This window comes from Gymnoscopelus braueri (genome assembly GCF_963280865.1).
Source record: "Gymnoscopelus braueri genome assembly, chromosome: 21".
Classification (NCBI taxonomy): Eukaryota; Metazoa; Chordata; class Actinopteri; order Myctophiformes; family Myctophidae; genus Gymnoscopelus; species Gymnoscopelus braueri.
In genome coordinates, this window is record NC_137623.1 from 21,721,406 (window position 1) to 21,748,371 (window position 26,966).

General features: G+C 42.6%; 1 protein-coding gene across 1 annotated transcript in view; it reads right to left on the reverse strand.

Moving 5' to 3' along the window:
- rnf32 (ring finger protein 32) overlaps positions 1–26,966 on the reverse strand; it is a gene marked incomplete at both ends in the record, with an annotated part of 84,581 nt that overhangs the window by 46,301 nt on the left and 11,314 nt on the right. Inside the window, 3 exons of the mRNA XM_080417442.1 lie at positions 20,767–20,858; positions 25,977–26,090; positions 26,741–26,852. Of these exons, the coding sequence (XP_080273568.1) occupies positions 20,767–20,858; positions 25,977–26,090; positions 26,741–26,852 (318 nt within the window). The remainder of the gene's footprint in view (positions 1–20,766; positions 20,859–25,976; positions 26,091–26,740; positions 26,853–26,966) is intronic.

Below are 26,966 nucleotides of genomic sequence, written 5' to 3' on the forward strand. Positions count from 1 at the left end.
GCACATCATGCTGGTAAACATCACTGTGCTGTCAATGTAGCACAGAACACTTATGTTCTATATATTGAACAGGGCTTAAGTGGTTACATGAAATGAAGTTCACTTGTTTGCTTGTTCATTGTATATTTCAAGTTAAACGTTCTCAAATAAAAACTGTTTTTCACGTTTTTTTCAAATAGATTTCAAGCACTTTTGTATTGTTAGCATATTATTTTTTCATATAAAATATCAGTCAAACATTAGTAGTGTTCTATGACTCTTGAAATTGAGATCAACATCAGACCCAAATACAGAACATTAGCATAGATCATTGTGAATCAAACTGGCCAGTTATCCAGAATCCATTGACAACACCATGTTAAGAACACATGCTGTGTCCACAGGTGAGAAGGTTTGTGGATGCAATGCCCACATTAATCATTTGCATTCCAGACAGTATGAATATTTACCTTTTAGGTCTGAGCAATGCGTCACTGAGACAGTTGGCCACTAGAAACACAACAACATGTCACCGCTGAGTGCCCTATAAGTCATCTCTACACACGCTTAACATAATCTCGAATTTTGGAATGCTCTCGTTTGAAGTTGTCTGTGGGCGAGAGAACGTTGAGGGACAATTATCTTGTATGTCCTCAAGAGGTCTGTCATTGTGGAGGACAGGCTGAGTAGAAAGGAGATCAGAGACGAGGGGTATATACAGCATTACATCTGAGGGCTCCACAGATCCCAGGTATTACCAACTGTCTGAATTAACAGGATACACACACTTTGACAAAACAGTCAACATGTCACGTCTTAACCGTGCTCGAGCTGCGCCTACGAGCCAAACGTCTTACACGAAGGCCCCCCTCGCCGTTTCGCAAGCTCAGAAGAGAGGTCTTAAGCTCCCGCCGAAGATGAATGCCGAGTGCTAAATTAATTTGAGGCATTTTCTTTTGTGCGCTGACAAAAGCGACCAGGTTGGTGCTGGTTTCCATAGCTGATGACAGATCATCGGGATGCAGTGTTTGCCCAGGTGTCAGGCCTCCTTGCAAGCAGACGGCGGTAGGGCTTGTCCAGGTCTCCCTAACCCGCCATGCACACAACTGCACGTATTCTATGCAGCCGATTGTACAGATCACCTCATTCAGTCACTCTTCCCAAAGAAAGACCACTGATAATGTTGGAGAGCAACTGTGCATGTGATCATATATAAAGAAGAAGCAATGTAAAACAAAACAAGAAAACGTGGCCTGATAATACATTTGTTACAAAAGTTTCATCTTGGCCCATATGCAATAAATACAATCTAGGCTGTGAAAAGGCAGAGAAAAGCAAATAAATCTTTTTTGAAATACTCCTATGATCAGGGTCCGATTATGTAAAGGGAGGGGGGGGTTCTTCAACACTTAAGCCTTAAACTTTGTCCCATCACTTAAGCCCTATAAACTTGTAGATGCTTGTAGCTTGTAGATGTGCTATTTTCGCTATTCACAAAATGTCCCTTTTTTAACTGCCTTTTTTCCAGTTAAATCTTTTAAAAGATTTTTTTTTAAATGGCCCAAAACACCAGGGTTAATATGGCTAACATACATTCCAATTACATTGTTAAATTGTGATATTTTCAAACGTAAATTATCAAACATATTAGACTAGTCTATATCTCCAAGGAAATGCATGCATTTAATTAAATCTGACCAGAAGCAAGGATAATACACATCCCCACCTGAGATCAAAATGAATGACCCAGAGGGGGAGATATCTAAAGCAGAGGCATGGATCAAACCCTGCCTGTGATGACAATGGTTTACTGATATCCTGTTTATGTATACTGTGTGTGCGTGCACAGCACTGTTACGGTGCTTCTTCCAAACGTTAATCATCATGTACTCCATTCCCCCCCAACACAATGTGATTAACCTAAGTTGTATAGTGCTGAAATAAGTGTTTTAATTGCTCGATAGTGTAGAAAAAGTCATGCCCCGAGGTGCTTGGCAGGTTCCCCCAGTGTGTGGTTAGGAATTTCTTTCTTGATAGATAAATATAGATGGGGGGGAAAGTAAAATAGTATTTATACAGTTTGATCTGGTTGTTATTGATGTGGAGTTTGAACTGTTTGGCTAAGGTTAAAGATTCTTTGTGTCAAGGTAATATTGAGGCCTGTCCAAGGTTTTTGTGTCCCATCACTCAGGAAGCTTGTTATGTCTGCATTTGGAGGAGTGGGGCGGAGTGAGAGTCACACCCGCCTGGCAGGTACAATGTGTCTGAATCTATAAATTACCTTTGGCTGCCATGCATGGAACTCAGCCATCGACCGCCCTTTTTTTTTTTTTACCTTAACCCAACCCCCTTGGCCATGCATGGCTCACACTATAAAAAACCACGGGTCCATTATTAGGATCCCCATTTTTAACACTCCCAAGAGTTAACCCATTAAGACCGGGAACGCATCCGTGTGTCATTTTTCTTTGGGCTTGTAGATCTGCTATTTTTGAAAAATCGTGAAAATGTGTGCAAATCTTTGAATATATATATATTTTTTAAAGCATTGTTTTTTAAACTCAAATCTTTGCATTTGGGGATTCTACAAATGTCTTCTAAATGCTAACAGTCTTTTGAAAAAAACGTATGTTGCTATATCAGTGGTTCACAAACTTTTTTCATGTCAAGGACTCCCAAAATGATATGTATTTGGGCGGCAAAATATTTTGTTCCAAGGACCCCACCAGAAGCAAATATTGGAGTTAAAAAAAATTGCTTAAAAAATATATATATATTCAAAGATGTGCACAAATTGAAAACATTTTTTGCAGATCTGCAGGTGCTGCACTATGAGCTTGTATATCTGCTATTTTTTTTAATAGCCAAAGAAAAATGACAGAGATGCGTTCCCGGATTAAATGGGTTAATTCATTCAGGATTTGATACTGTGCATGAGGTTACAAACCTCACTTGCTATATCATCAACGCTCTCGTTGCAGTCGTAGCGAGATACGTTGTGCTAATTTATTGCTTGTCTAAGATTATGTGTGGACACATGTTCTGGCCACATAAGAGTCAACATAGAGGTACAATGAGCGGCCTCGGCCGTGATTTGCATGCACATTGTTGTGCTCGTGTGCAGTGAAATCACAGGTGCTCTAAATCACCCTCTGCCTCCGTGGAAGGGAGTGTCATTTGCACTTCTCCCCCAGTCAGTCGGTTTGCTTGTGTGATGTGTTCACCCTTTTGAAAAAAAACATTCACCTTGGACCTCAGATCATGTGCTCACACGCTGCGCCTGCAAGTTTATATTTGTCCCTCTCTTTTCACTCTTGGAAGTTGATATTAGAAAAAGAAAAAAAGGTAGAAGAAATTGACAAAGTTGAAAAAAAGAGCACAAGTTTCTCCACATTGCTAAGGCTTTACGTGGACAAAAGAGTGAGGGGATTCGTTTTTCCACAAGACGAACGGGAGAAGAATTAGAAAAGCCTCCGCCACTTAATTTGGCGGCCGAGACCAGCCCTGCTAAGTTTTGTTTTTCTAAGCCTCCAACATAACAGAGTGTGCCTTGCCGTCAGCACCTTGAGCAAGTAAAAGCGCTTCCTTTATGAGCTAAACCCGCCAGATATTTGCTTTGCGAAGCTCAGCAAGAAGAAAAGAGAAGGGGTTGCAGTGAATAACTTTTAAAACACTGTGTGTGTGTGTGTGTGTGTGTGTGTGTGTGTGTGTGTGTGTGTGTGTGTGTGTGTGTGTGTGTGTGTGTGTGTGTGTGTGTGTGTGTGTGTGTGTGTGTGTGTGTGTGTGTGTGTGTGTGTGTGTGTGTGTGTGTGTACGAATGAAAAGCGACAGGAGACATGAAAGAGCAGGAGAAATGAATTGAATGTTGTTTTTTTTCCCCAACACTGTGAAAAAGAGGGCGATGGGATCTGAAGCCTTCCTTTCCAAAAGCCTCAGCCAGGTGATTCATCACAGCACTCTGTCAAAGGAGCTTTCCACAACATGAGGCGAACAATGACACTGTGATTGCAAGGACAGGAGAGCTCTTGATTGAAAGATATCAGCTATACGTTTTTCACTACCTAGGGAGAGGAGGAGGCCGATTGCAAGGGGATGAAGAAGTTGTGTGTGTGTGTGTGTGTGTGTGTGTGTGTGTGTGTGTGTGTGTGTGTGTGTGTGTGTGTGTGTGTGTGTGTGTGTGTGTGTGTGTGTGTGTGTGTGTGTGTGTGTGTGTGTGTGTGTGTGTGTGTGTGTGTGTGTGTGTGTGTGTGTGTGAGAGAGAGAGAGAGAGAGAGGGGGCAGTGGTGTAGTAGGGGGTTAACTCGCAGGATTGAAAATGCAAAATCTTAACCCTTCAGAACAAGTGTCAAGAGAGCCGTTTCAGGAGATCTTGCGTAACGAGAGCTTCCCGATTTAAATTAACCAAAACAATTTAACAGCTCCTTAAGCATGAACAGAGGAGCTGCCAGGCAGATTGATTGGACGTGTAAGCGAAGCTACGGTCGTACCTCTCAGGTTGTATTCTGCCCCTCCGTGGCGCTGAGGTCTCAGCGATGGAGCCAAGCTGAACAGATTGTGGAGCAGAGCCAGGTCCTCTTGATCGCACACTCAGATTGCCGTTCAGAAACACCAACAAGTTTCAGGAGGAGGCGGCTAAAAAGAAAAATACTTAGCTACTGCGGTTTAAAGACTTGCACTTCAAGGCATATGTTGTGCAAGCTTCAAATTATCCTGGGAATTCAACAAGTGAAATTGCAAGTGATAGTATTTCATTGCCCCCCCCCCTCCCCTCATGTATACTGGATCATAATAAACGTGTTTGTACACATGTTTAGTATTTATTTATTTCAGTTATCATTATTCCAGAGAGGAATTGAATGGACAATGAATGAGCGATTCAACAAACATGTCCAGAAGCCTCCCTCCCCTGTTATCGGCTCTTGTCGCTGGGGCGATGGAGATGAAACAAAAGCCTCATTAGTTTGCTCAGGCAGTGGCCCTCCCATGTGTGGTCACACACACACACACACACACACACACACACACACACACACACACACACACACACACACACACACACACACACACACACACACACACACACACACACACACAGAGACACACACAGCCCTGTGTCAGGCCTCTCTCTCCTGCCTTTACCCCAGTACCTCTCCACCTCACATGATAACAGAGTAAATATCACCCTAGATACTATTTACACTTAGGGCCGAGGACTACCATTACCCTCCCATCAATATCAGCACTTAAACACCATAAAACCGTGAGGTAGACCTCCAACCTGTAATTTTCGTAGTCCTTAATACACGGTGAGAAGCACTAATATTACAGGGTATTCAGCTAAATAGTGATGATACTCACGCATAATTGTAAGTATAGCGATGAGAATTTTCACTGCTAGATAAGCTCCAATACATCGGGGCTTTGTTTGAGAGAATCAGCTATATAAATAGAACATTATCACGACAATACGGTTGTGAAACTCATTCTATGTGAAAAGCATGGGCGTGTCAAATGTACTTTGGGGGGGGGGGGGGGGTATAGCCTACATTATCGTCTCTGTCGGGTGGAAACCTCATATGTCCAAAACTGTTACTTTCCAGGATTCAAAATCAGCAAAAGTTGCAGATCGACAAGCTCAAGTCGAGCTTGTAGATTTGCTACTTTTGATGCTTTTGTGTGAAGCTGTTCCGATCACATTAATCCCCCCCCCCCCCCCCCAAAAGAAAAAAAGAAAAGTTAGAATATGGAGATAAGAGGTTTCTGCCCGACAGCAACGATATCCTTACATGGAAACTCCCCTCTTCTGGTGTCTGGAAACTGCAATCATGTTGCTTCCAATTGGTGTATACCCTTGTATTTACTTCCCAGCAGGCTTCAGTAGACACACGCTTGACTCAAAAACACCTGACTACAAATGCTTTATTCATGCAGAAAGCGAAATAAAGGATTGAATTTGAGAATTGCTCGAGCTAAGTGAACCTGTGACCTGTTCTAACCCCCCCCCCCCATGGGGAGTGTTCTATCTAAATGATACAACGATTAATCCACATTGGGAGCGACATAATCAGATGACTTATTATGGACCATAATGGAAAGTGGCTCTGTCTTTTTTTTGCTGTTTTATGTGACCTGCGATGAAATATGTTGCAGGCTCTGACAAAGCTCACAGGAATGCCTCATTGATCTCATACCTTGATTTACATTTGGCGAACATTTCAGATGACACCATAGGCATAAAATATTGTGATTTATGAAAGGACTACTGTATATATTGTGCGCACTCTTTACTCTCCAAACACCTTTGACGGTATCTGCTACAGATGGTTTAACAGAGGAGATTGGAACCTACAACTTGGCTGAGAGCAGATGTAATGTTAACCTGGGGCCATTTCTCACTGTACGGTGAAAACACTGTCAGCGTACATACATCCACATGAGTAAGAGAGCCAATGGCAGCGATGGAAGAAGTTCTCACGGAACCTTTTACATACATTTACCAAAACCCTATTATAGAAATAGTCTGTTACAAATACAAGTTTGGTGTACAAAATGTACTTGAGTAAAAGTACAAAAGTATTGGCATCAAAATATACTTAAAGTACCAAAAGTAAAAGTACTCATTATGCATAAAGTCCCATTTCACAGGTTTTCAAAATGTATAAAATGTATAAAAATCCTCTGAAAAGCTCACAGCTTGAGCTTGTACTGTAGATCGGTTATTTTCAAATTGTCAAAGTATAATAGGTCTGAAGTGGTTTTGTAATAATAATCCAAATCTACAAAGTCACTATAGTTTAGTAGAAGTAGAAGTAGAAGTAAAATGATTGAAAATTGGTACTCCATTAAAGTGAAAATACCTACAAATTGTACTTAAGTACAGTACTTGAGTGAGTACTTAGTTTCTTTCCACCACTGGCCAATGGATAGATTAAAGATTTAAGTAATTTAGCATTCATGCTAGAATGTGACCATATAACAGTATTTATTACACTGTAAAAAAAAAACGAAACAAAAAACGAACAAAAACTGCATATATATCATTCATTTATCTATGGAAGGCAGGTTGACATACGGTGAGAGGAGAAGTGGTTTAGTTCTGTTTGCATAGGTACAGAAACATAATGACACAGGTAGATCTGGCTTTTTAAAATGATCTGTTGGTAAACTCAGTATAATGTTTGGCTCTAGCTTAGCGAACTAGCATTAAGAGCCCCTGTGCTGAATAACAAACACTAGCAAGCAGTTGTAAAACAAATTCCACAACAAAGCAGCTAAGCCGCTCTCGTACAGCCATGCAACGTGTATAGCATTCATGTACCGATGGCTGTTTCTTTCCACTCAAAACCGACAACTGTTGTTTGCTTGCAATTTAATTGTACCAGCTTCTCGTTGATTATTTGACCTCTAAAAATATTTGACTATAAGTAGCTCTCACTGTAAAACAATAAATAATCACATGGGACACAATACTAATCAAAAGTATTTATGACTGCCTTCTTAGACACCAACAATGGTTCATAGTTTGCTGTCTGCAAGTTTTGTTTTATAAAATGCATCACTGCCTCAATGCAAATATATTTCTCACAATTGTCCAGATCATTATGTGTTGCTGATGAATCTTTTTTTGACATTTCTCTGAGCGAATGTAGCTAAAAGAGTTCCAGTTACCTTCTCATTAATTCTAATTGTTTACAGGTAAACACTGAGAGATACACTCCAATGGCTTTATTGACATTCGAAGTCCTCGGTTGCCCAATCAAATTTATATTTATGTATATTTCAAAAAACAAAATCCAGACCACTTAATACCGTCCCGCCGTTCCGTTAGACCAGTCAAAACAATGGCCCCCAACCCGTGACACCTCCGTCCAGGATATTCAGCGATTTCCCAAAGCATAACATTAATTATTGAGATGTGTTTTAGACGGAACTAATGGCCCTCTTTTCCCCAGACAGATGTCGATATGGAGGGTAGAGAAACTAGATGTTGCACTATAAAACTGTCAAACAACTATTCAGGTGGATATAATTGCCTCTTCCTGCACCCTGGTCTCGTCACGCCCACCCTCGTGTGCAGAAACATTGAAAGCTTCCTCACCCCCTCCCCAAGCACCCAGAAACTCACCCCACGACTCTCCTAGGCTGTCCCGAGACACCCGCTCTCCCCACAGTGTCTCACATGATTGAAAAGCATCTGCTCCGTGATAAAAGGCACCGTTCGCTGCCAAATTAGTGGCACATTCAAAAGTTCTGAAAAGGCTGCTGAATGTTAACAATGGTGCCTGAGCAGCAATAGCTTAATTATCCTAGATGTGCATGGGTTTGTGAGTGCTGCACGCCCATGCGCACGCGCGCGCGCGCACGCGCGCACGCACGCACGCACGCACGCACGCACGCACGCACGCACGCACGCACGCACGCACGCACGCACGCACGCACGCACACACACACACACACACACACACACACACACACACACACACACACACACACACACACACACACACACACACACACACACACACACACACACATTTGAGTGAATATATGTGGGTTCTCTAAACAGTGCAGATGATGTAATATCATGTACTATGTCTCTGAATGAGCATTACATCATCAGAGACTCTCAACCTCAGTCACACTGGCAGTAATCTCTCTAAGACAATTTTCAATTTAATATGAAAATATGTCAGCGGGATCGCTGTTCAGTTGAATAGGAGCTCTCCTAGGGGTCAGACCCCTGAAGTAAATTAGCATAAAGGGGCACAGCCAAGTCTGATTTCCTGTTATTCAGGCATTGAAATGGGCTTGCCCCCAAAGGTAAAAGAAAAAGAAAATATATCTCTTTTTAAAGATATATTTTTTGGCTTTTATGCCTTTATTGATAGGACTGTAGGCTGACAGGAAATGGGGAGAGAGAGATGGGGAGTGACATGCAGCAAAGGCCGTCGGGATCCGGACTCGAACCTGCGACATGCTGTCAGGCTATGCCAGCGGTCCAGGCCTAAAATATACATATATCTTGACAGAATAAGTGCCCTATTTAGATGCAAGGTGGCGCATGGTCTAAAACGCATGACTTTAATTTGGTCGGTTATTTCATAATCGTGCGATCGACTGTCATCGACAGTCATCAACACAGATGCAAAAAGTCCCTCATACTCACCATTTATTGTTTTGTTTATTTATTTTTCCATTTGTGTGTTTACCACAACAGGAGGCTACAGCTGAAAATGCCCCAGAGTGCTCGGTTTGGTTCAGTCAATTATGGGCAAGGTTTTACTTTACTTTATTTGTTTATTTAGACTTAGCAAAGATGCCAATTTACATCCGCAGTCCCAACAAAAAAACATAAAACAAGCAGACAATAGAGTACATTATGATACATTACACAGGGAAAACAAAGCATAAATACAAAAATAGAGGTACAAACAGGTACAAAAGGTGCAAAGTATATCTATTTAAAGCTAAGACTAAACTTTTTCTTTTACTTGCCTCATATTATTGCACTAAGAAAATAGAAGCATTTTACAGGGCAATATATATTTGTATACTAAAGTGAGTTGTGTATAAAGTGCAGTATTACTTTAAAGTAGTACAGGATACGTTGTCAAATAAAGTGCAGGATTGATTATGAATGGTCGCAAGTTTGATTATCAAGTAACCACAAATGCATGACTTTTAAAATCACTTGACGACTAGGCAGGCACCCCTACACTGAGTCGCTAGGCAAGTAAGCATATGCACTTTAGTCCCTGCAACTGGGGGCAACATTTTGACATTAGAGAAAGAAAAACAAAACATCCAAATTAGTTGTGATGTGAACTGTACGCCAATAAGAAATCCATATGACAAATAAGCAGAGGTGGACAGAGTACTCGACCCCAGTACTTGAGTAAGAGTACAGATACTCCCTGGTTAAATTTACTCCACTACAAGTAAAAGTAGCTCAGTCGAAATGTTACTCAAGAGTAAAAAAGTACTTGCTTTTAAATATACTTAAGTAATCAAGAGCACATGCTTTTAAAAATACTTAAGTACAAGTAAAAGTAAAAGTACATTTCTTATTTTTCACATCAATTAATTGCTGTATTTTTTTATACAGCTTTTTTTTTTATCACAAGTAAAATCAGTGCAGCATTGGTTAAAAATTAAAAAGTAAACTAAATTAATATATGTATAGCCTAGTGGTGCAGCACAAAATAACCAAATAACCACAAAATATTATGTGAGGGGTGTTGCTGACGCATATTTCAGCAACCCCCGGACAGTACTTTGGCGCTGTTACTTGCAATAGTAAAGTATCCTTTTGGCCAGGCATCTGTGACAGGGATGTCAGGCCCTGTCTTATTCCTGTCACAAGCACAGCTGTGCCTGAGCAAACGGGCAGGCTCTACTAGCTCAGGGGTAGAAAAAACGGCACTCATGCAAGAGGGTTGGTTTCAAATCCGGAGTAGAAGAGAAAAGTTACAGCTTTAAAAATGCTGGAGTGTTTCAACTTTATTGACTGAAGGCTAACATACAAAAGAACACTTCAACAGTACTAAGACACCTTTATAAAGTGTCTGAGTGATGGTGTAGAGGTCCAATGATCAGAGTTTCAATACAGAGACTCCATGTTCAAATCTCATTCCTCCTAATTTAATGCTGGAGTGTTTCAACTTTACTAACTGAAGGCTAACATACAAAAGACCACTTCAAAAATACTAAGACACCTATATAAAGTGTCTGAGCAATGGTGTAGTGGCCTAATGATCAGACTGCTGAGGCACAGAGACTGCATGTTCAAATCCCAGTCCTCCTATAGTTTAATGCTGCAGTGTTTCAACTTTACTAACTGAAGGGTAACATACAAAAGACCACTTCAACAGTACTAAGACATCGGTGTAGAGGTCTAATGGTCAGACTTCCAATACAGAGGTTCCATGTTCAAATCCCATTCCTCCTAATTTAATGCTGGAGTGTTTCAACTTTACTAATTGAAGGCTAAAATACAAAAGAAAAGTACTAAGACACCTATGTGGAGTGTCTGAGTAGTGGTTTAATGATCAGACTCTCAGCGAAGAGATTGCATGTTCAAATCCTAGTCCTCCTAGTTTAATGCTGGAGTGTTTCAACTTTACTAACTGAAGGCTAACATACAAAAGAACACTTCAACAGTACTAAGACACCTATGTAAAGTGTCTGAGTGATGGTGTAGAGGTCCAATGATAAGACTTCCAATACTGAGACTCCATGTTCAAATCCCATTCCTCCTAATTTAATGCTGGAGTGTTTCAAATTTACTAACTGAAGGCTAACATTCAAAAGTACTAAAACACCTATATAAAGTGTCTGAGTGATGGTGTAGTGGCCTAATGATCAGACTTTCAGCACAGACACTGCATGTTCAAATCCCAGTCCTCCTATAGTTTAATGCTGCAGTGTTTCAACTTTACTAACTGAAGGCTAGCATACAAAAGACCACTCCAACAGTACTAAGACATCTGTGTAGAGTGTCTGAGTGATGGTGTAGAGGTCTAATGGTCAGACTTCCAATACAGAGGCTCCATGTTCAAATCCCATTCCTCCTAATTTAATGCTGGAGTGTTTCAACTTTACTGACTGAAGGCTAACATACAAAAGACCACTTCAAGAGTACGAAGACACCTATGTGGAGTGTCTGAGCAATGGTGTAGTGGTCTAATGATCAGACTCTCAGCACAGAGATTGCATGTTCAAATCCCAGTCCTTCTATAGTTTAATGCTGGAGTGTTTCAACTTTACTAACTGAAGGCTAACATACAAAAGAACACTTCAAAAGTACTAAGACACCTACATAGAGTGTCTGAGTGATGGTGGAGTGGTCTAATGATTAGATTCTCAGTACAGAGGTTCCGTGTTCAAGTCCCATTCCTCCTATAATTCAATGCTGGAGCACTTTGAAATTTTCAAGAATAAAATACGAAAGGACAACCCAAAAGCACTAAAAGACACCTGCTGAGGGCCCAAAGGTGCCTTGGCGCAATGGTGTGGTGTGCTTGACCGGTTGCCTCTGCTACAGACAGTTCGCAGGTTCAAGTCCCATGTCATCAAGGTACACGGAGGACCATCGGGAGGGACCTCCCTCCCCCTATTTCCTATGAAATAACGGTGGGGGGGTTATGTCTGAAGGAACCCTGTCCAGCTAAGGTTTTACATGGGAAAACCCTACATTAGTGATACTCAGGCTTGTGGGCCTTTCTTTTTTTTTTTTTTTTTTTTTTTTTTTTTGATAGAATGAAGTTATCATCTTATATTTAATTACATACCATTACACGAATAATCATCCAGGAAGGCAAAACTGCGTGCATTTATTCAACGCAGCGGAGAATGGACATCTTATATTTAATTACATACCATTACACGAATAATCATCCAGGAAGGCAAAACTGCGTGCATTTATTCAACGCAGCGGAGAATGGACCATTCCCATTGAAAAGCATTGGCAGAATCTGCCCATATATAGGTAAAATTAAACTTCGTTGTGACCGTACCCTTACACCTAGAACCCCCATATAAACTTTAAAATTATCATCTTAATGTGGACATGTTTGCCTGAAAATGAATCTTTGAAATGTTTCATAGTTTTAGAATTGTACTCCTTTAAAAGTTCAGAGATTTATAATGGAGGCCGATGGAAGATTTTGGGACCTCAAAAAAACACTTTCACCTAGAAACTCCATTCACAGTTCAAAAATTCCACCTTACTGTGGACATGCATCCTTGAGATGTTTTACTTTGAAATAATTTGTAGTTTTTGAAATATTTAACTTTAAGCGCCCAATGCATTGTCAATGGCAATGGCACTTAAAGGAGAAAAAAGTTAGTAAACCCATGGGAGCCAGAATGCTCAGATGCTGAGTATCCTGTGCTAGGATTCGATCCCATGACCTTGTGTTCTGAAGTCAAGAGCTCTTCCAACTGAGCTATTCCATGAACCTGATGGGTCATTCCCCCAAATGAATTAAAGGCATGAACTGTCCCTTTAATGTTGACATTTTATCAACTGGCCCCTGGCCCCTTGCCATTTAGCTAATGTGGCCCACAGGTTCAGCTATTTGAGTGTCCCTGCCCTACATGAACAGGATCTTCGCTTTGATCAATCCGAGCGACAGTTGAGTCCCCTTACTGCATGTTGGCCTCCTGTTGGCAATGTGCAATATTTTCATCATCATTTTTGCCATGCATGTTCTCTTCTCTAGCCCCTGCTGATTTATGCAAGTCAAGTCATAACGAGTAGGCATGTAACGATTCACTTAACTCATGATACGATTCGAATCACGATACTAGGTTCACAATACGTTGTTTTCAAGATTTTTTCAACAAAATTATCTCCCTGATAAAAAAACTGAAAAACGAGAATCATCTTTTTAGGAATACCGTAAAAATAAGTAACACAGTGTCAGTCTTAAATAATAAGCAGGTTTACTTGAGCTTATTTGCACAGGAGAGACAAGGTGGTACAGGCATCAAAAATATTCTCTACTGGTAATACAAAATGTTCCCCAATATAACAGACAGTTTATCTTTCATTAAGCCCACCCCACAATATAATATCAACATGAACAGGGGCGAAAGCTCATCTCGTGGCAAGGTTGTCTGGGCTGAGGCATCATGGATAAACTGTAGCCACAACTTTCATGGGTAAGAAAGAGTAGGCCAGGGAGCAAGGACATCTTATATCGGCAGTTACAGAACTGTCCCCTCTGAGCAAATACATCATACTTTATGCAATTATCCAAAATGATACAATACAATAATCATAATCCAATACACTATTGATTATAAAATATCTATCAATCAATCATGTATTTTTTAACAACTGTATTTTCTCTCATCCTCTCTCGATATATGAAATTAAATGATGCCTTTCTATTCGTGAGGGACATCCCAGATGAAATTATAGAGAAAACCACATTCTCGGCATAAAGGAACATGAACACACAAAGCAACACATTTTGTGTACTGAAATCTACTTTCGATTTTTTCTCTGTAAAACCTAAACTGGACAGGGTTCTTTCAGACATAACCCCCCCACCGTTATTTCTTAGGAAACAGGGGGAGGGAGGTCCCTCCGTGTACCTTGATGACATGGGACTTGAACCTGCAAACTGTCTGTAGCAGAGGCAACCGGTCAAGCACACCACACCATTGCGCCAAGGCACCTTTGGGCCCTCAGTAGGTGTCTTTTAGTGCCTTGAGTTGTCCTTTCGTATTTTATTCTTGAAATTTGCTCCAGCATTGAATTGTAGGAGGAATGGGACTTGAACACAGAACCTCTGTACTGAGAGCCTAATCATTAGACCACTCCACCATCACTCAGACACTCTATGTGGGTGTCTTAGTACTTTTGAAGTGTTCTTTTGTATGTTAGCCTTCAGTTAGTAAAGTTGAAACACTCCAGCATTAAACTATAGAAGGACTGGGATTTGAACATTCAATCTCTGTGCTGAGAGTATTTATTTATTTTAATCTTATTTCTTACTCATAATTCCCTCTATTCGGTTTATCTTCTTGCCTGGTATACAGTATTGTTGTTCGCTATCTCGGTTTGTCTTGCAGGCGGTGGCCAGTAGGGGCATGAGGGGGTGCTGTCTCTTGTTTGTCTAATGTAATATAAAAAATTAAACAATCAAGTTGGTTAAAACAACTGGAAGAGAGGCAGTGTGAGATATAGATATGGAAGGGAGAAAGGGAGGAGGGAGAGGGAGAGAGAGAGAGAGAGAGAGAGAGAGAGAGAGAGAGAGAGAGAGAGAGAGAGAGAGAGAGAGAGAGAGAGAGAGAGAGAGAGAGAGAGAGAGAGAGAGAGAGATACATCTTGTGACACATTTGACAGAGGAAGCTGCCAGTCAAGCTGCGTGGAGCTGTCTCCTCAGCCCTGTATCGAGTGACATCCTGGCAAGGTACAAGCAGACCCAAGCTCTTCTCTGAAGGAGGAGGAATGCAGTGACTTCTGCTTCACACCTGGCTCTCCCTCCACTCTGCCTTCACGTCACACACAGGGAAGGGAGCAGAGAGACTGACACACACTGATCTCTTGCTATTTTGACGTGCATGTGAGGCCCCGCGTTAACACCTCACGGTTCTGAAATGGCGTCACACTGATGGTTTCCAAGCGTTGTGTTACGTCATTATGTGTGTAGGCAGTGGTGGGAAAAGTACTCACTAGTTTTTTACTTAAGTAAAAGTATCAATACTGCAATGTAGAAACACTCTGTTACAAGTAAAAGTCAGGTAATCAAAATTTGCTTGAGTAAAAGTACAAAAGTATTGATCTCAAAATATATTTAAGGTACCAAAAGTAAAAGTACTCATTATGCAGAATGTCCCGTTTCACAAGTTATCATGTCTAAAATATATTTAAAAATCTTCGGCTGAAATGGTTCATGTATGTTTTGTTATAATAATACAAATCTACAACGTAACTGTAACTAAAGTTTTCAAATAATTATAGTGGAGTAAAAAGTACAATATTTGTCTCTGAGATGTAGTGGAGTATAAGTAAAAGTATAGAAAATTGGAAATACTCCAGTAAAGTAAAAGTACCTAAAAATTGTACTTAAGTACAGTACTTGAGTAAATGTACTTAGTTACTTTCCACCAATGTGCAGGGGCTTCATAGTTTCAAAGGTGTCAGCCTTTTGGGGGATTTAATTCTTTTTTATTTTTGCAGAATGCGTTGGCTTCTCATAGGAGGCTTGTGTATTTTTCTGTCTCCTCAAATCCACCTGCTGATGTGCATTACATAGAACACTGGTCAACAAATCGTCTCTGGTCACAATAATCCTCTTTTGTATACCTGCGTATGCACCTAATAATGGCAGACAGGAAGCTACGTGTCGACCAACGTTTTTAGTTTGATAATGAACTACTGGCCTGTGTGAATGAGATCATCTGGAAGTCCAGTTATAGCAGTATATGAGTTCGCCACTCTCTGTCTGTCTGTCTGTCAGTCTGTCTGTCTCTCTCTCACACACACACACACACACACGCACGCACGCACGCACGCACGCACGCGCACTCACTCACACACTCAGAAAGAGTTATTTCAGGGCAAAAAGTGCTTTGTCATTTATTATTTCTGCAATTTATAATCCCTAATATACTTTCCTCTTTGGAAATGCAGAGCAATGAGTTCAACCAAGTCATCGCTGAATTATGACCCAAGTTGAAACGGGGGGGGGGGGGGTTAGAGCCTCATGGCTCAAAATAAGTTTGCTTCGATGACCTCATTACACAATTTAAGTAATCACTGCAACTGAGTCACGCACATTTAGAATAATGCTTTGAGGATTGTAATATTGCAAAAGTATTGATCCTCCATGCTCGTTACTTTGAAAAGTTTGTGCTGAAGCGGAGACATGGCTAAACCCTAAAGCCACTATAGATTCTCAAAGTGGGGTCCAGGGATCCTCAGGGGTTCCTTTGAAGGGGTTCCAAGATGGACCCTTACAGGTCTGTGACTCTGAGAGATGTACAAATGGAACCAAATGGAACTTTCTCTCCACATTGGGTTGATCTTCATCATCCCTTGTAAAGCCGTTCCATACATTTGTATTAGGGTTGGGATCCTTTAAGATTTTAACGATTCCGGTTCCTTAATGCAGTGGTTCTCAAACCTTTTAATGTCAAGGACCCCCAAAATGGCTGCGGACACCCCATCTAAAAAATATTTTGTGCCAGGGATAAAAAAAAAAAAGCAGATCCAGCTCGTATATCTTGTATTATCTGCTATTTTTGAATAGCCAAATAGTATAGCCAATATAAAAATCACACCCTGTGTGAAGTGGGCGGTGTCTTGCTAGCTAATCACAATACTGAATGGAGTCGATCAATCATGTACAAAGGATAAATACATTTATTGAAACACTCTTTATGATGGACAAAAACATAACTTGAAAAAAACAAATTTTTGGTTTTTTTCAAGTTATGGTTGCTTATATAGGGCTATGCACATGTGTCATGTGACACTGGCCAATCACAGTCCTGAATAGGCTGTGATTGGCCAATCACAGCGCAGGATAATTCTACAAATTTCCTGGGCCCAGATCACAGCGCAGGAAAATGTACATTTTTCCAAATCTCACTTATAGGGGCGGTTTCACCGCCCAAAAAAGTATAAAATATGGTTAAAGTGGTTCAAATGATTGTGACGCTAAATTAACTAATTTAGCTGGGGACCCCCTGGTAACCTTCCAAGGACCCCTGGGGGTCCTTGGAACTAGTTCTTAAAGTGAGGTACAGGGACCCGGTACCCTCTGGGTTCCAAATGGACCCTCACAGGTTCCATTCCGTACACTCTCAGAGTTAACTGGGGTCCTTGAAATTAAAAAAAAAGTTTGAGAACCAACTGCCCTAAGCTAATTACTCTACTGAGAAACACATCCTGTGTTCAAAGGTTAGCGCAGAGGACATAAAAAACTAAAAATCAGGCATGATCGTCTATGTAAAAAAAAAAAAAACTTCACAGAATCCCTTCATCTTTGGCAGCAGCCAGCTTTACTTAAGGAAGCCACAAGAAAGTGTGGCTGACGGTGTGCAGGAGGACCTCCTGTAATTCCTGGTGATGTCTTTGCATTAAGGCACCTTTCTCCTCAGTGGAAGAAGACATCAAACGGAGATTAAAATTAAAACTGAGAACAAGGTGATCCAGTGTATGGTTATAAGTCCAGGGAGATGAAACGCTCGGCCCCGGAAATAAAAAAAAAGCACGCACGTACGCACAGACACGTACAAGCGAGAATTCAGAACCATTTGATTGCCACACTGGAAATGTACAAAACGAACAACAACCCTCGCCAACCACAGGATATGAAGTGTCATATTGTGTGTTGTGCAGTTGTCATGCAGGGCACAATACACAAACGCGGACAACAAAGCCAATATCAAATAACACCATCATTACCACAATAAGAGATAACACGTTCCAATAGAGAGGACTTATGTTAGAGAAAAGATGGGGGGGGGATGCGGGGTCAGCAAAACAACAGGTTTGTCTCACAAAGTAAATTGATCACAGTGCGGATACAAGATAGCCGCTGTAGCACACTTATCCCTTTGTAAGGCCTCAGACAGGGTCATTGTTACATTTGGGAATATATGAATAAAAATGCAACGCTCATTTCACAGGGTCTCTCTTCAGACCCTGCATGTGCATCAACGCCAACACTAAACAAGCCCGGTCCTGCACGGGACCTCAAACATATACAGGAATCATGGAAGGGCAAAAAGAATTAACAACGCACTGCCATTCTGATTCCCCCAGACATCCATTCAACCACACTGGTTATAATTAATACTGTATTCCCCCAGTTAGTTTGCCTTCATGAGGAGCAGATGCAAGCTGAGATTACCCAGGATTGACAAACCACATGTGAGGAGGCATCATGGAAGCTCGGTGTCATGTTTACCTTCATAAATATGGCACCCCCCCCCCCCCCCAAAGCCCACCCTCCACCTAGCAATTAGATCCAGTTAGAGATTACGTGTGCCCTCAGCTGCATCCCCAGTCTTCTTCATAGGACTCTCCACAGCTATACTGATAATCACTATGGGCTGCACTGTTTTAGCCATTCATTTGATAAAGTGCTTTTCACCTCGCAGCTTTAATTATCTGCAGACATGGAAGTTATGTCTCTCTCTCTGCGTGTGTGTGTGTGTGTGTGTGTGTGTGTGTGTGTGTGTGTGTGTGTGTGTGTGTGTGTGTGTGTGTGTGTGTGTGTGTGTGTGTGTGTGTGTGTGTGTGTGTGTGTGTGTGTCTCTCTGCGTGTGTGTGTGTGTGTGTGTGTGTGTGTGTGTGTGTGTGTGTGTGTGTGTGTGTGTGTGTGTGTGTGTGTGTGTGTGTGTGTGTGTGTGTGTGTGTGCGTGCGTGCGTGCGTGCGTGCGTGTGTGCGCATGTGTGGGTGTGTTTGCATGCTTAATGCAAAGACAATTTGAAAGCTGTGATTATTTTACAAATGAGTTAAGGTTCAGGTTGCGGTTTGCTCAAATGTAAGGTGGAACTTGGGTTGAGTTTGTATCTAAGCCCACTTCATACATTGCCATACAACGCCAACAATTAAATGAATTTAAACTAAAATCTTCTTACTAAAACCTTAAACTAAGACTAGTTTTGGCGAACACTGTGGCCATAGGGATTTGCCTTTAGGAGAAGAAGAACTATGGAGAAATGATTCTATAACTCTGGAAGTCATCCCAGAGTAGACCTATAGCAAAAAATAAAAAGAACACTTTTTTTTTTGTGCCAGATCGATCCTGTTGACTGACATGGCCTTGGCTCATAACAGACCATGTCTGCTAGCAACAGCTTAGCTGGTCCACTGAAGCATCTGTCTACACATCTTTTGGGGGGTTCTTTAAAGAAGGTGACTAAAGCAGTCTCTCTGAGAAAGCAGGGAGGGGGGGGGGCGGTGTTTATTGTGATGAACCTGCTTGACATTGCAGTGCTTCTTCCTCACTACAAAAACATGCTACTCCAGGGCTAGACTTTCAGAGAACCTAGGGTTAGGAGGGAGTCCGCTGCAGATCAACTTGTGAAGATTTACTTTGACATTGGCCATTGGGTGGATAACATCCACATCCAAAATAAAGTTCTCAAAACACTTTCCCATAGTGGAACTGCTTTGCAAGAGGAAAGAAAGAAAATTGAAATACCAAACTCACTCCACCATGTTTGTGATCAAAGGAGCAGAGGCCATTTGGAGTCTTTATAAGATACAAAATAGCCTCTCGGTTGAATGTTATATAAGTGTTTCATTCTATGGGAAGTACAAAAGACTGTGTGCAAGTAGATGTCAACAAAGCACAATGTCAATGTGTAACTGTTTAGCCAAGGCACCCACCCACCCACCCATTCGCACGCACGCACGCACGCACGCACGCACGCACGCACGCACGCACGCACGCACGCACGCACGCACGCACACGCACACGCACACGCACAAGCACACACACACACACACACACACACACACGCACACACACGCACACACACACAATCCTCACAATTGACACATCAAATTCTTCTCCTAAGAAATGTTGCACACTGGCATGAGTTAGCAAATAATTGCCAGTCATGGGTGGAGGTAGCTCATAATATGCAAAGGGAATTTTAATCTTCATATTTAATAGGCTTTTGACCTTCTCATGTCTGCGGACTATAATTAGAAAGTCTGCGGCAGGCTAGATTGACAGAATGCTGTGTCTTAGGGGAGGTAAAACCTTGTACAACTGCGGTCAGCAGACCTTCTAAATCATGCAGCCGCATGAGAAATGTTTAATCTAACAAATTGGTTTTGGTTTCCGCTCCTTTTTTTCCTTTTTTCATTCTTCCATGCAGTGAGTATTGGGAATATGGAGGTGATGTCATCGGCTCATCCTTTTAAGAGTGACTGTGGACTATATATTCAGAGAGGCATGGAGGGAGGGAGAGAATCAGACCTAATGGTCTCTCCTCCTCTAGCCAAATCTAATTGTGCCCTTATCTCCTGCAAGTTTAACTATCTTCTGGAAGAGGATTGAGCTCCATGTAGTTTAACTGTTGAGTCGCCTGCTATATGTGTGTCTTAAATCACATCGGTGCATTTGTGTATTTGATGTTGGTATTTGCACACTGGTAACCTGATTTCTTTAGCAGCAGCAGCCGGCGTAGTAGCAGTGTTCCTGCTGCATCTGAGGGAAAAACCATGAACTCAATCTTCCTGGCCCAAGCGTGTGCCTTTTGCATCCGTCAGGCAGCACTAAATTTAGCGGCTGGCGTTTATTTACCTTATGTCCTTGCTGGTGTGTCCTTGCTAAATGAAGGGGACCAGGACTGTCATCATCCAGAGGACAGCGCTGCCGTCGCAGCCCCTCGGGAGCTGATGGATAACGTGGGGATGCACGTGCTGCACAGACTCATGCACGCACGCACGCACACACGCGCACACACACACACACACACACACACGCACACGCACACGCACACGCACACGCACACGCACACGCACACGCACACGCACACACACACACTGCAAAAAAAGAGCAGGCATGTTTATTTATGTACATGGTTTGGTGACACCATTACTCATGTATGCATGCAAGATTCATGTACACCGATTTACTCATTTTTGCAGTCATTTTGCAATAGTCGTCCTCTCAGGTGTGCCTAATAAGGTGGGCAGAAAGTTAGGCGTATGCGATCAAGGAACAGAATCTCGCCATGAACAATGGGCCTGTGTGAGTCAAGATTATTCTCACTCCACAGTCAGAGAGTGGTGTTTGACTTCACCGTCCTGTGGAGGTATTTGGAGTTATGTGTGGCATAGTGGTATTTGCACCTTTGGTGTTTCAGTATGTCAGTGCTGAGCGCAACACGGCCCCATGGATCAGTGCATCTCTATGGAGCCCCCTGGAACAAGCTTCTTGTTCCTTTAACATTCCTGGTACATCCACACCCGCTCCTTCCTGTCGCTCCCCTTGTGTGGCGCTGATTGACAAGCGTCCGCTTCTCTCAGGCGCATAATCAATCTGCTAATTGGTGTCGGCGGGTCGGTTGCTGTTGAAGCGTCCCCGACTCTGTCTTTGCCTAATTTATCTTTGTCACTGCAATAGGCAAAAAATACATTAGGCTAGTTGGGTAAGTTCAGTGTCTCCTGTTCATTCATTTGTTTTCCCAAGTCCACCTCTCTTATCATGGTTATCCACCAACAAAACAACTGCCAAATTGTGCAGCATCAAATGGCCTGCAAAGTAAGCTACTGTGCTTTATGATAAAGCACAGAAAAACTAAAGACGATTGCAGTGGATAAAGCCTTTATCCACTGCTATAGTCTTTTGTTTTTCAAAGCAATGCATCAAATGAAAGAGTCAGGCTGAATGTTAAACTGTTTCCATTAGTAACCACTGCTCACAAGATAGAGAAAAAAAGGTAATTTCTCGCTATTCAGGATAATTGGTGACATAAATGTGCCATGCCTGAAGCTAGAATTCTTCATACCTTTAATGTCAACAATATATCTCAGAGAAAAGAACTACACTCAGTCTGTGTCCGAAATCTACGTAGAGGACTTTATATAGTGAACTCAACTGCAAAAAATAAAATAAATAAAATGCATTTGGTTGCACTCGGGTCGCAGTTAATGATGTCATTGCTGTTGTGTGCCAGATAAACATAGGCATTTTTCTTTCAGCGCAATGCATGATGGTAATCCTGGTATATAGGTTTTGCGATAGTGACCATCGGTCGTACCCTACTTTTCACGACGCATTGTGGGATGAGTCCATAGGGTATAATAATTACTACAGACACCACTATAAAATGGCTTAATCACTATGTAGTGGACTACTGTACTGTGAGAGTATGGAGAGACACAGCCAAGGACTTTGCAAAGTTATGAAATGGATCAACACATTATTTGTATATGGTGCAGTACTGATATTGAATGCATTTCCATGCAATATTAAAATGCAGGAACATATTTTTTTTTACATACATTTTGTGTACAGTTAATAAACAGATAATTAAGGCTGCAGCTCTGAAGCTTTGTTCACTGGCCTGGGATTTGCACATACCAGCTTGTAGATGTGTTATTGTCTATATTTTGGAAATTTCTTATATAACATGCCCAAAATATGGACACCAGGTTCAGAAGGATTAACCTCCGATTGCTTTACTGGTTATTTCTACCAGGGGTGCGAATCAAACTCTGACTGAATGTCAATGATTTTGGAGGAACTTCGCTTTTAGATGACAGCCTCAGTTCCTAGTTGTCCTCCAGACACCTACTATTCTATCATTTAACCATATGAAGCCATTTTACCCGTAATTTTCTATAAAGACAAAGTGTGATAAAGTGCCCAACTTGAAATGCAGTTGAAGGATTATAGAGGTACAGTGAAATCAGTGTGAGCTCATTTAATCACTCCCAAACCCATGGATCAGGTCCCCAGTGCCCCCTATTGGCCCCCAAATCATCTGTTGATCCTTTCTTACACAATCTGAAGCAACTTCACAGTAGAATCCGGAGGGTTCATAGAAATACAAATTTAAATCACTCTCAGAGTTAAATCAACACTACAGATTTCCCTGTGTACATCCGCATGAAGAAAGTTTGACTCCAGCTCATTTTGTTTAAGCCGTATAAAATAAATGGTAGCCTATTGCTTTTGTGCTTTCCGGTGCATCATGTCTACTCCTCACCTCTCCCACCTTCGCCCTCTCGTTTTTCTCATTTTGTCCCCTTCCCCTGCTCAACCCATCACTCCTGTCTGATGTAGTGATATAGGTGAAAGGATGAGGTGACGTTCTGATGACAGGCAGGGAATTATGGGAAACAGCGGGGGGAAAGGGCCGTACTCTCTAGCCCTGCCAGCCTATTTGCTCGCTACATAACAAGAATGCAGGCTGCAATTGTCACACATTGATCAACCCCCCCCATCCCCCCCGCCACCATTTCTTTCTCTTTGCTCGTATTCTTTCTTTGATGCAATCTTGGGCTCAGTAAGTGCTTTAAGCGCTGCGGTAGTAACCTCCTCCGGTCACCGAGCTCTTAGCGGCTAGCGTTTCAACAATGGCAGACGGATCAGAAAATGTCACAGTGCAAGCTTCTTTCTACATCATTTCAGTTCATTCTCGCCAGAAATGAGATTGTTGTCGTTTGCCATGTTTTCGAATTACTAACTGAAATGGGGGGGGGGGGGGGGGGGATGGTTGTGAGAAGGTCCTTCATGGTTTTGAAATTAAGGAATGTTACAGTCAATCTAATCTTTTGTTTATAAATGTTCATGCCAAATTTTCAACATGCTCCAGTTTTCAAGCACTTTTGTAGCACTTAATTGCACTCTACTTATGTGACTAAATTCCTCATTTGTTATTGTAAATTGGCCATGGAGAAAAGTTGACATATATATTGATTGTTTGATGGCAGTAATAGCATAACAGTTGTTTTACCCATGATAAGTAATGTACAAAAGGTGCAGCAATTATTCCAACGGAAGTTACATGTAATTATTAATCATCTATCTGTTGGTTTTTGGAGTAGCCTCGTGTCAATTCACGAGCTGTTGCTGAAAATGTAGTATTTCAAAGGGAAGTCAAGGTGATTCTTGTCTAACATCAAAGTTCTGGACTGGGACATAAATTAGCCCAGACCTCACCAGGTTACGCTCAGTGCCGTGTGGGGCTGAAAAGCTCTGTGACAGGCCTGATCAGTTTATCTATAGGTGCCGTTCCTATTGGTCTGCAGAGTGTCACGCTGCACGTTGTTTCAACCCTGACCCGAGAGGGTGAGCGCGTGACCCCTGCATCCCCCATGACAGACAGGCAGACAGACAAACAGACTGACAGAGAGACGAGCTGCATAGAACCTTGTATGCCTCACATTCAAAATGGTCACACACGCACGTACACAGGTCAACACCTCTTTTTAATGCCATCGACGCAAGTACGTCTCCTATTATGAAGGATCCTTTATTCAAACAACTGGAACAATGTTCAGAAATCACATTTGTTAATAATAGCAGTGTGGGCCGACTGGGCTCGCTTCAGTTTTGAAACGAGGTCAGTGCAGGGACGGCTTAAGAACATAGAAGACAAACAAATCGACCGAGGTCCCTGAAGACTGAGAGTTCTGTGACAATAACGCTCCCTTCTACGTCTGAAAGTTTTTGCTATTTGAAGAAATGCCGTGGGGCAGTAAATTCAACACATTTCTGAGTGCAGTGCACCAGTCTGGTTGGTAGCTTAGTAGCTTACCCGATAATGTAGCACGTGGACGCGTTTTTACACACTCACGTGTTAGTTTTCGGGGAGCTTCGCAAGCCGAGGATGTGGCAAAGTCTCACATCAGCCGCAAACCCGGGCCCCAACCTCAAAACTGACCTCTTTGTCAGCAGACAGGAACTGAACAGGATTGAACCAGTACATGTACAATGAATGGAGGGGGAAATAAACCCATATTAGGACTACAAACCTGATACAAACATCAATTTCAGCAGGAACAAAATGAGAGCAATCACCCCATTTGAATTATTCCAGAGCAACAGCCTCAATCAAGATGATCTCTGTGATATCAGCTGTACTAAGGTATTCACCATTCATTGATAGCATTAATACATGTCTGTCTCCCGTTGCGCACTCTGAGATAAATGAACACTCAAGATTTTACTGTGCACAGAACACGTCTTCACAAAGATGACAAGATAACATACAATACCATGTTCCGTTCATAGGTACATGCTACTAAAAAAGGCCTTCGGTGCACCGTTCCTCAAACAGGTTGCACCTGCAACAGACCCAGCTGGGATCCCCCGAGCCTATGATCTATGTCTTTTATACGCTGCAACACACACACACACACGCACGCACACGCACACACACGCACACGCACGCACACTCACGCACACGCGCACGCACACGCACACACACACACACACACACACACACACACACACACACACACGCACACACACGCACAGACACGCACACACACGCTCACGCACGCACACGCACACGCACACGCACACACGCACACACACACACACACACACACACACACACACGCAGACACAGACACACGCACAGACACACACACACACACACACACACACACACACACACACAGACACACGCACAGACACACACACAGACACACACACACACACACACGCAGACACAGACACACGCACAGACACAGACAAACGTCCACAAACACACACGCCCGGTAGCCTACAGTAGCACTGTAGACGACTTTCAACCAGACTCCTCCCTCCCACTGCTGTTCCTGATGAGGAAGCCTTTCTCTAAAGGTAGTAAAGATAAAGGATGGGGTGTTTCCCACCTGCACCAAGGGGGCAGGAGGGAGGGAAGGGGGGGGGGGCGGACTGGGGTTAGGCAAGTGCACCAGAGAAGACGGCACTGAATCTGTCACTCATTTTTCGGTTCTGCTCCTCCACTGCATGTGCTTTTTGGTGTTGTCCTTGTCGCACAATGCACGCACCGATTTCTCCATGGTGTTGTGCATCGTCCGCAGCCAAGGGTGCGCCGCGGGAGTGACCTTTGTGCTCGCAGACCCCACCGCTGTGTTGGCTTGTTGTGGAAGCCTGACCTTTATCTGATAACACCAAGAAATATGGCAATTTGAACGTCTATAACAGCAGCATGTGTTCTAACATGCCCTGCACGCCCCCTCCCCTCACTCCCAACACGCACACGCAGCCTTCCTCTCTTCCACGTTCTCCCCCCACCTGAAACCATGTTCCTCCAATTTGTTGTTTGAATTGTTGAAATGTATTTTGTTCTTGTTTTCCAGGTCCACCACAGGATTAGTCCCGGCTTACCGAGCTGTAAGAGGCAGCGAGAAGAGGAGGGGCACCTTGCTCTTTACACCATGATCCCTACCACAGTGTGAAAGAATGTGCCTGGTCTCACTTGTAGTGCATGTGCAGGAACAAGGGACAGTCAGCGAGACTATACATTCGATGGGAGACTGGGGCAGTAAGGACCATAGTGACATCAGTGTAGGTGGGGTGACACATACACAGGCACATGCACGTGCAAACACACACACACGCACACACACACACACACACACACACACTCACACTCACACTCACACACACACACACACACACACACACACACACACACACACACACACACACACACACACACACACTCACACTCACACTCACACACACACACACACACACACACACACACACACACACACACACACACACACACACACACACACACACACACCCAGAGCGATCAATGGCAGTAACCCTGAATCGATGGCTGGGCCGTCTGTATTGGAGCCGCCGGAGATGTTCTCTGTCTGCCGAGTTGAACCCAGCGCAGACTCTGCCATTCTCTTGGGCACCGAGCGGCAAGGGGGACAAACTGAACAGAACCTTATTACTTAAACAGCTACGGTATACTCTAATACATACTGACATCACAGTCCTCCTTCTCGTCAGAGGCATGG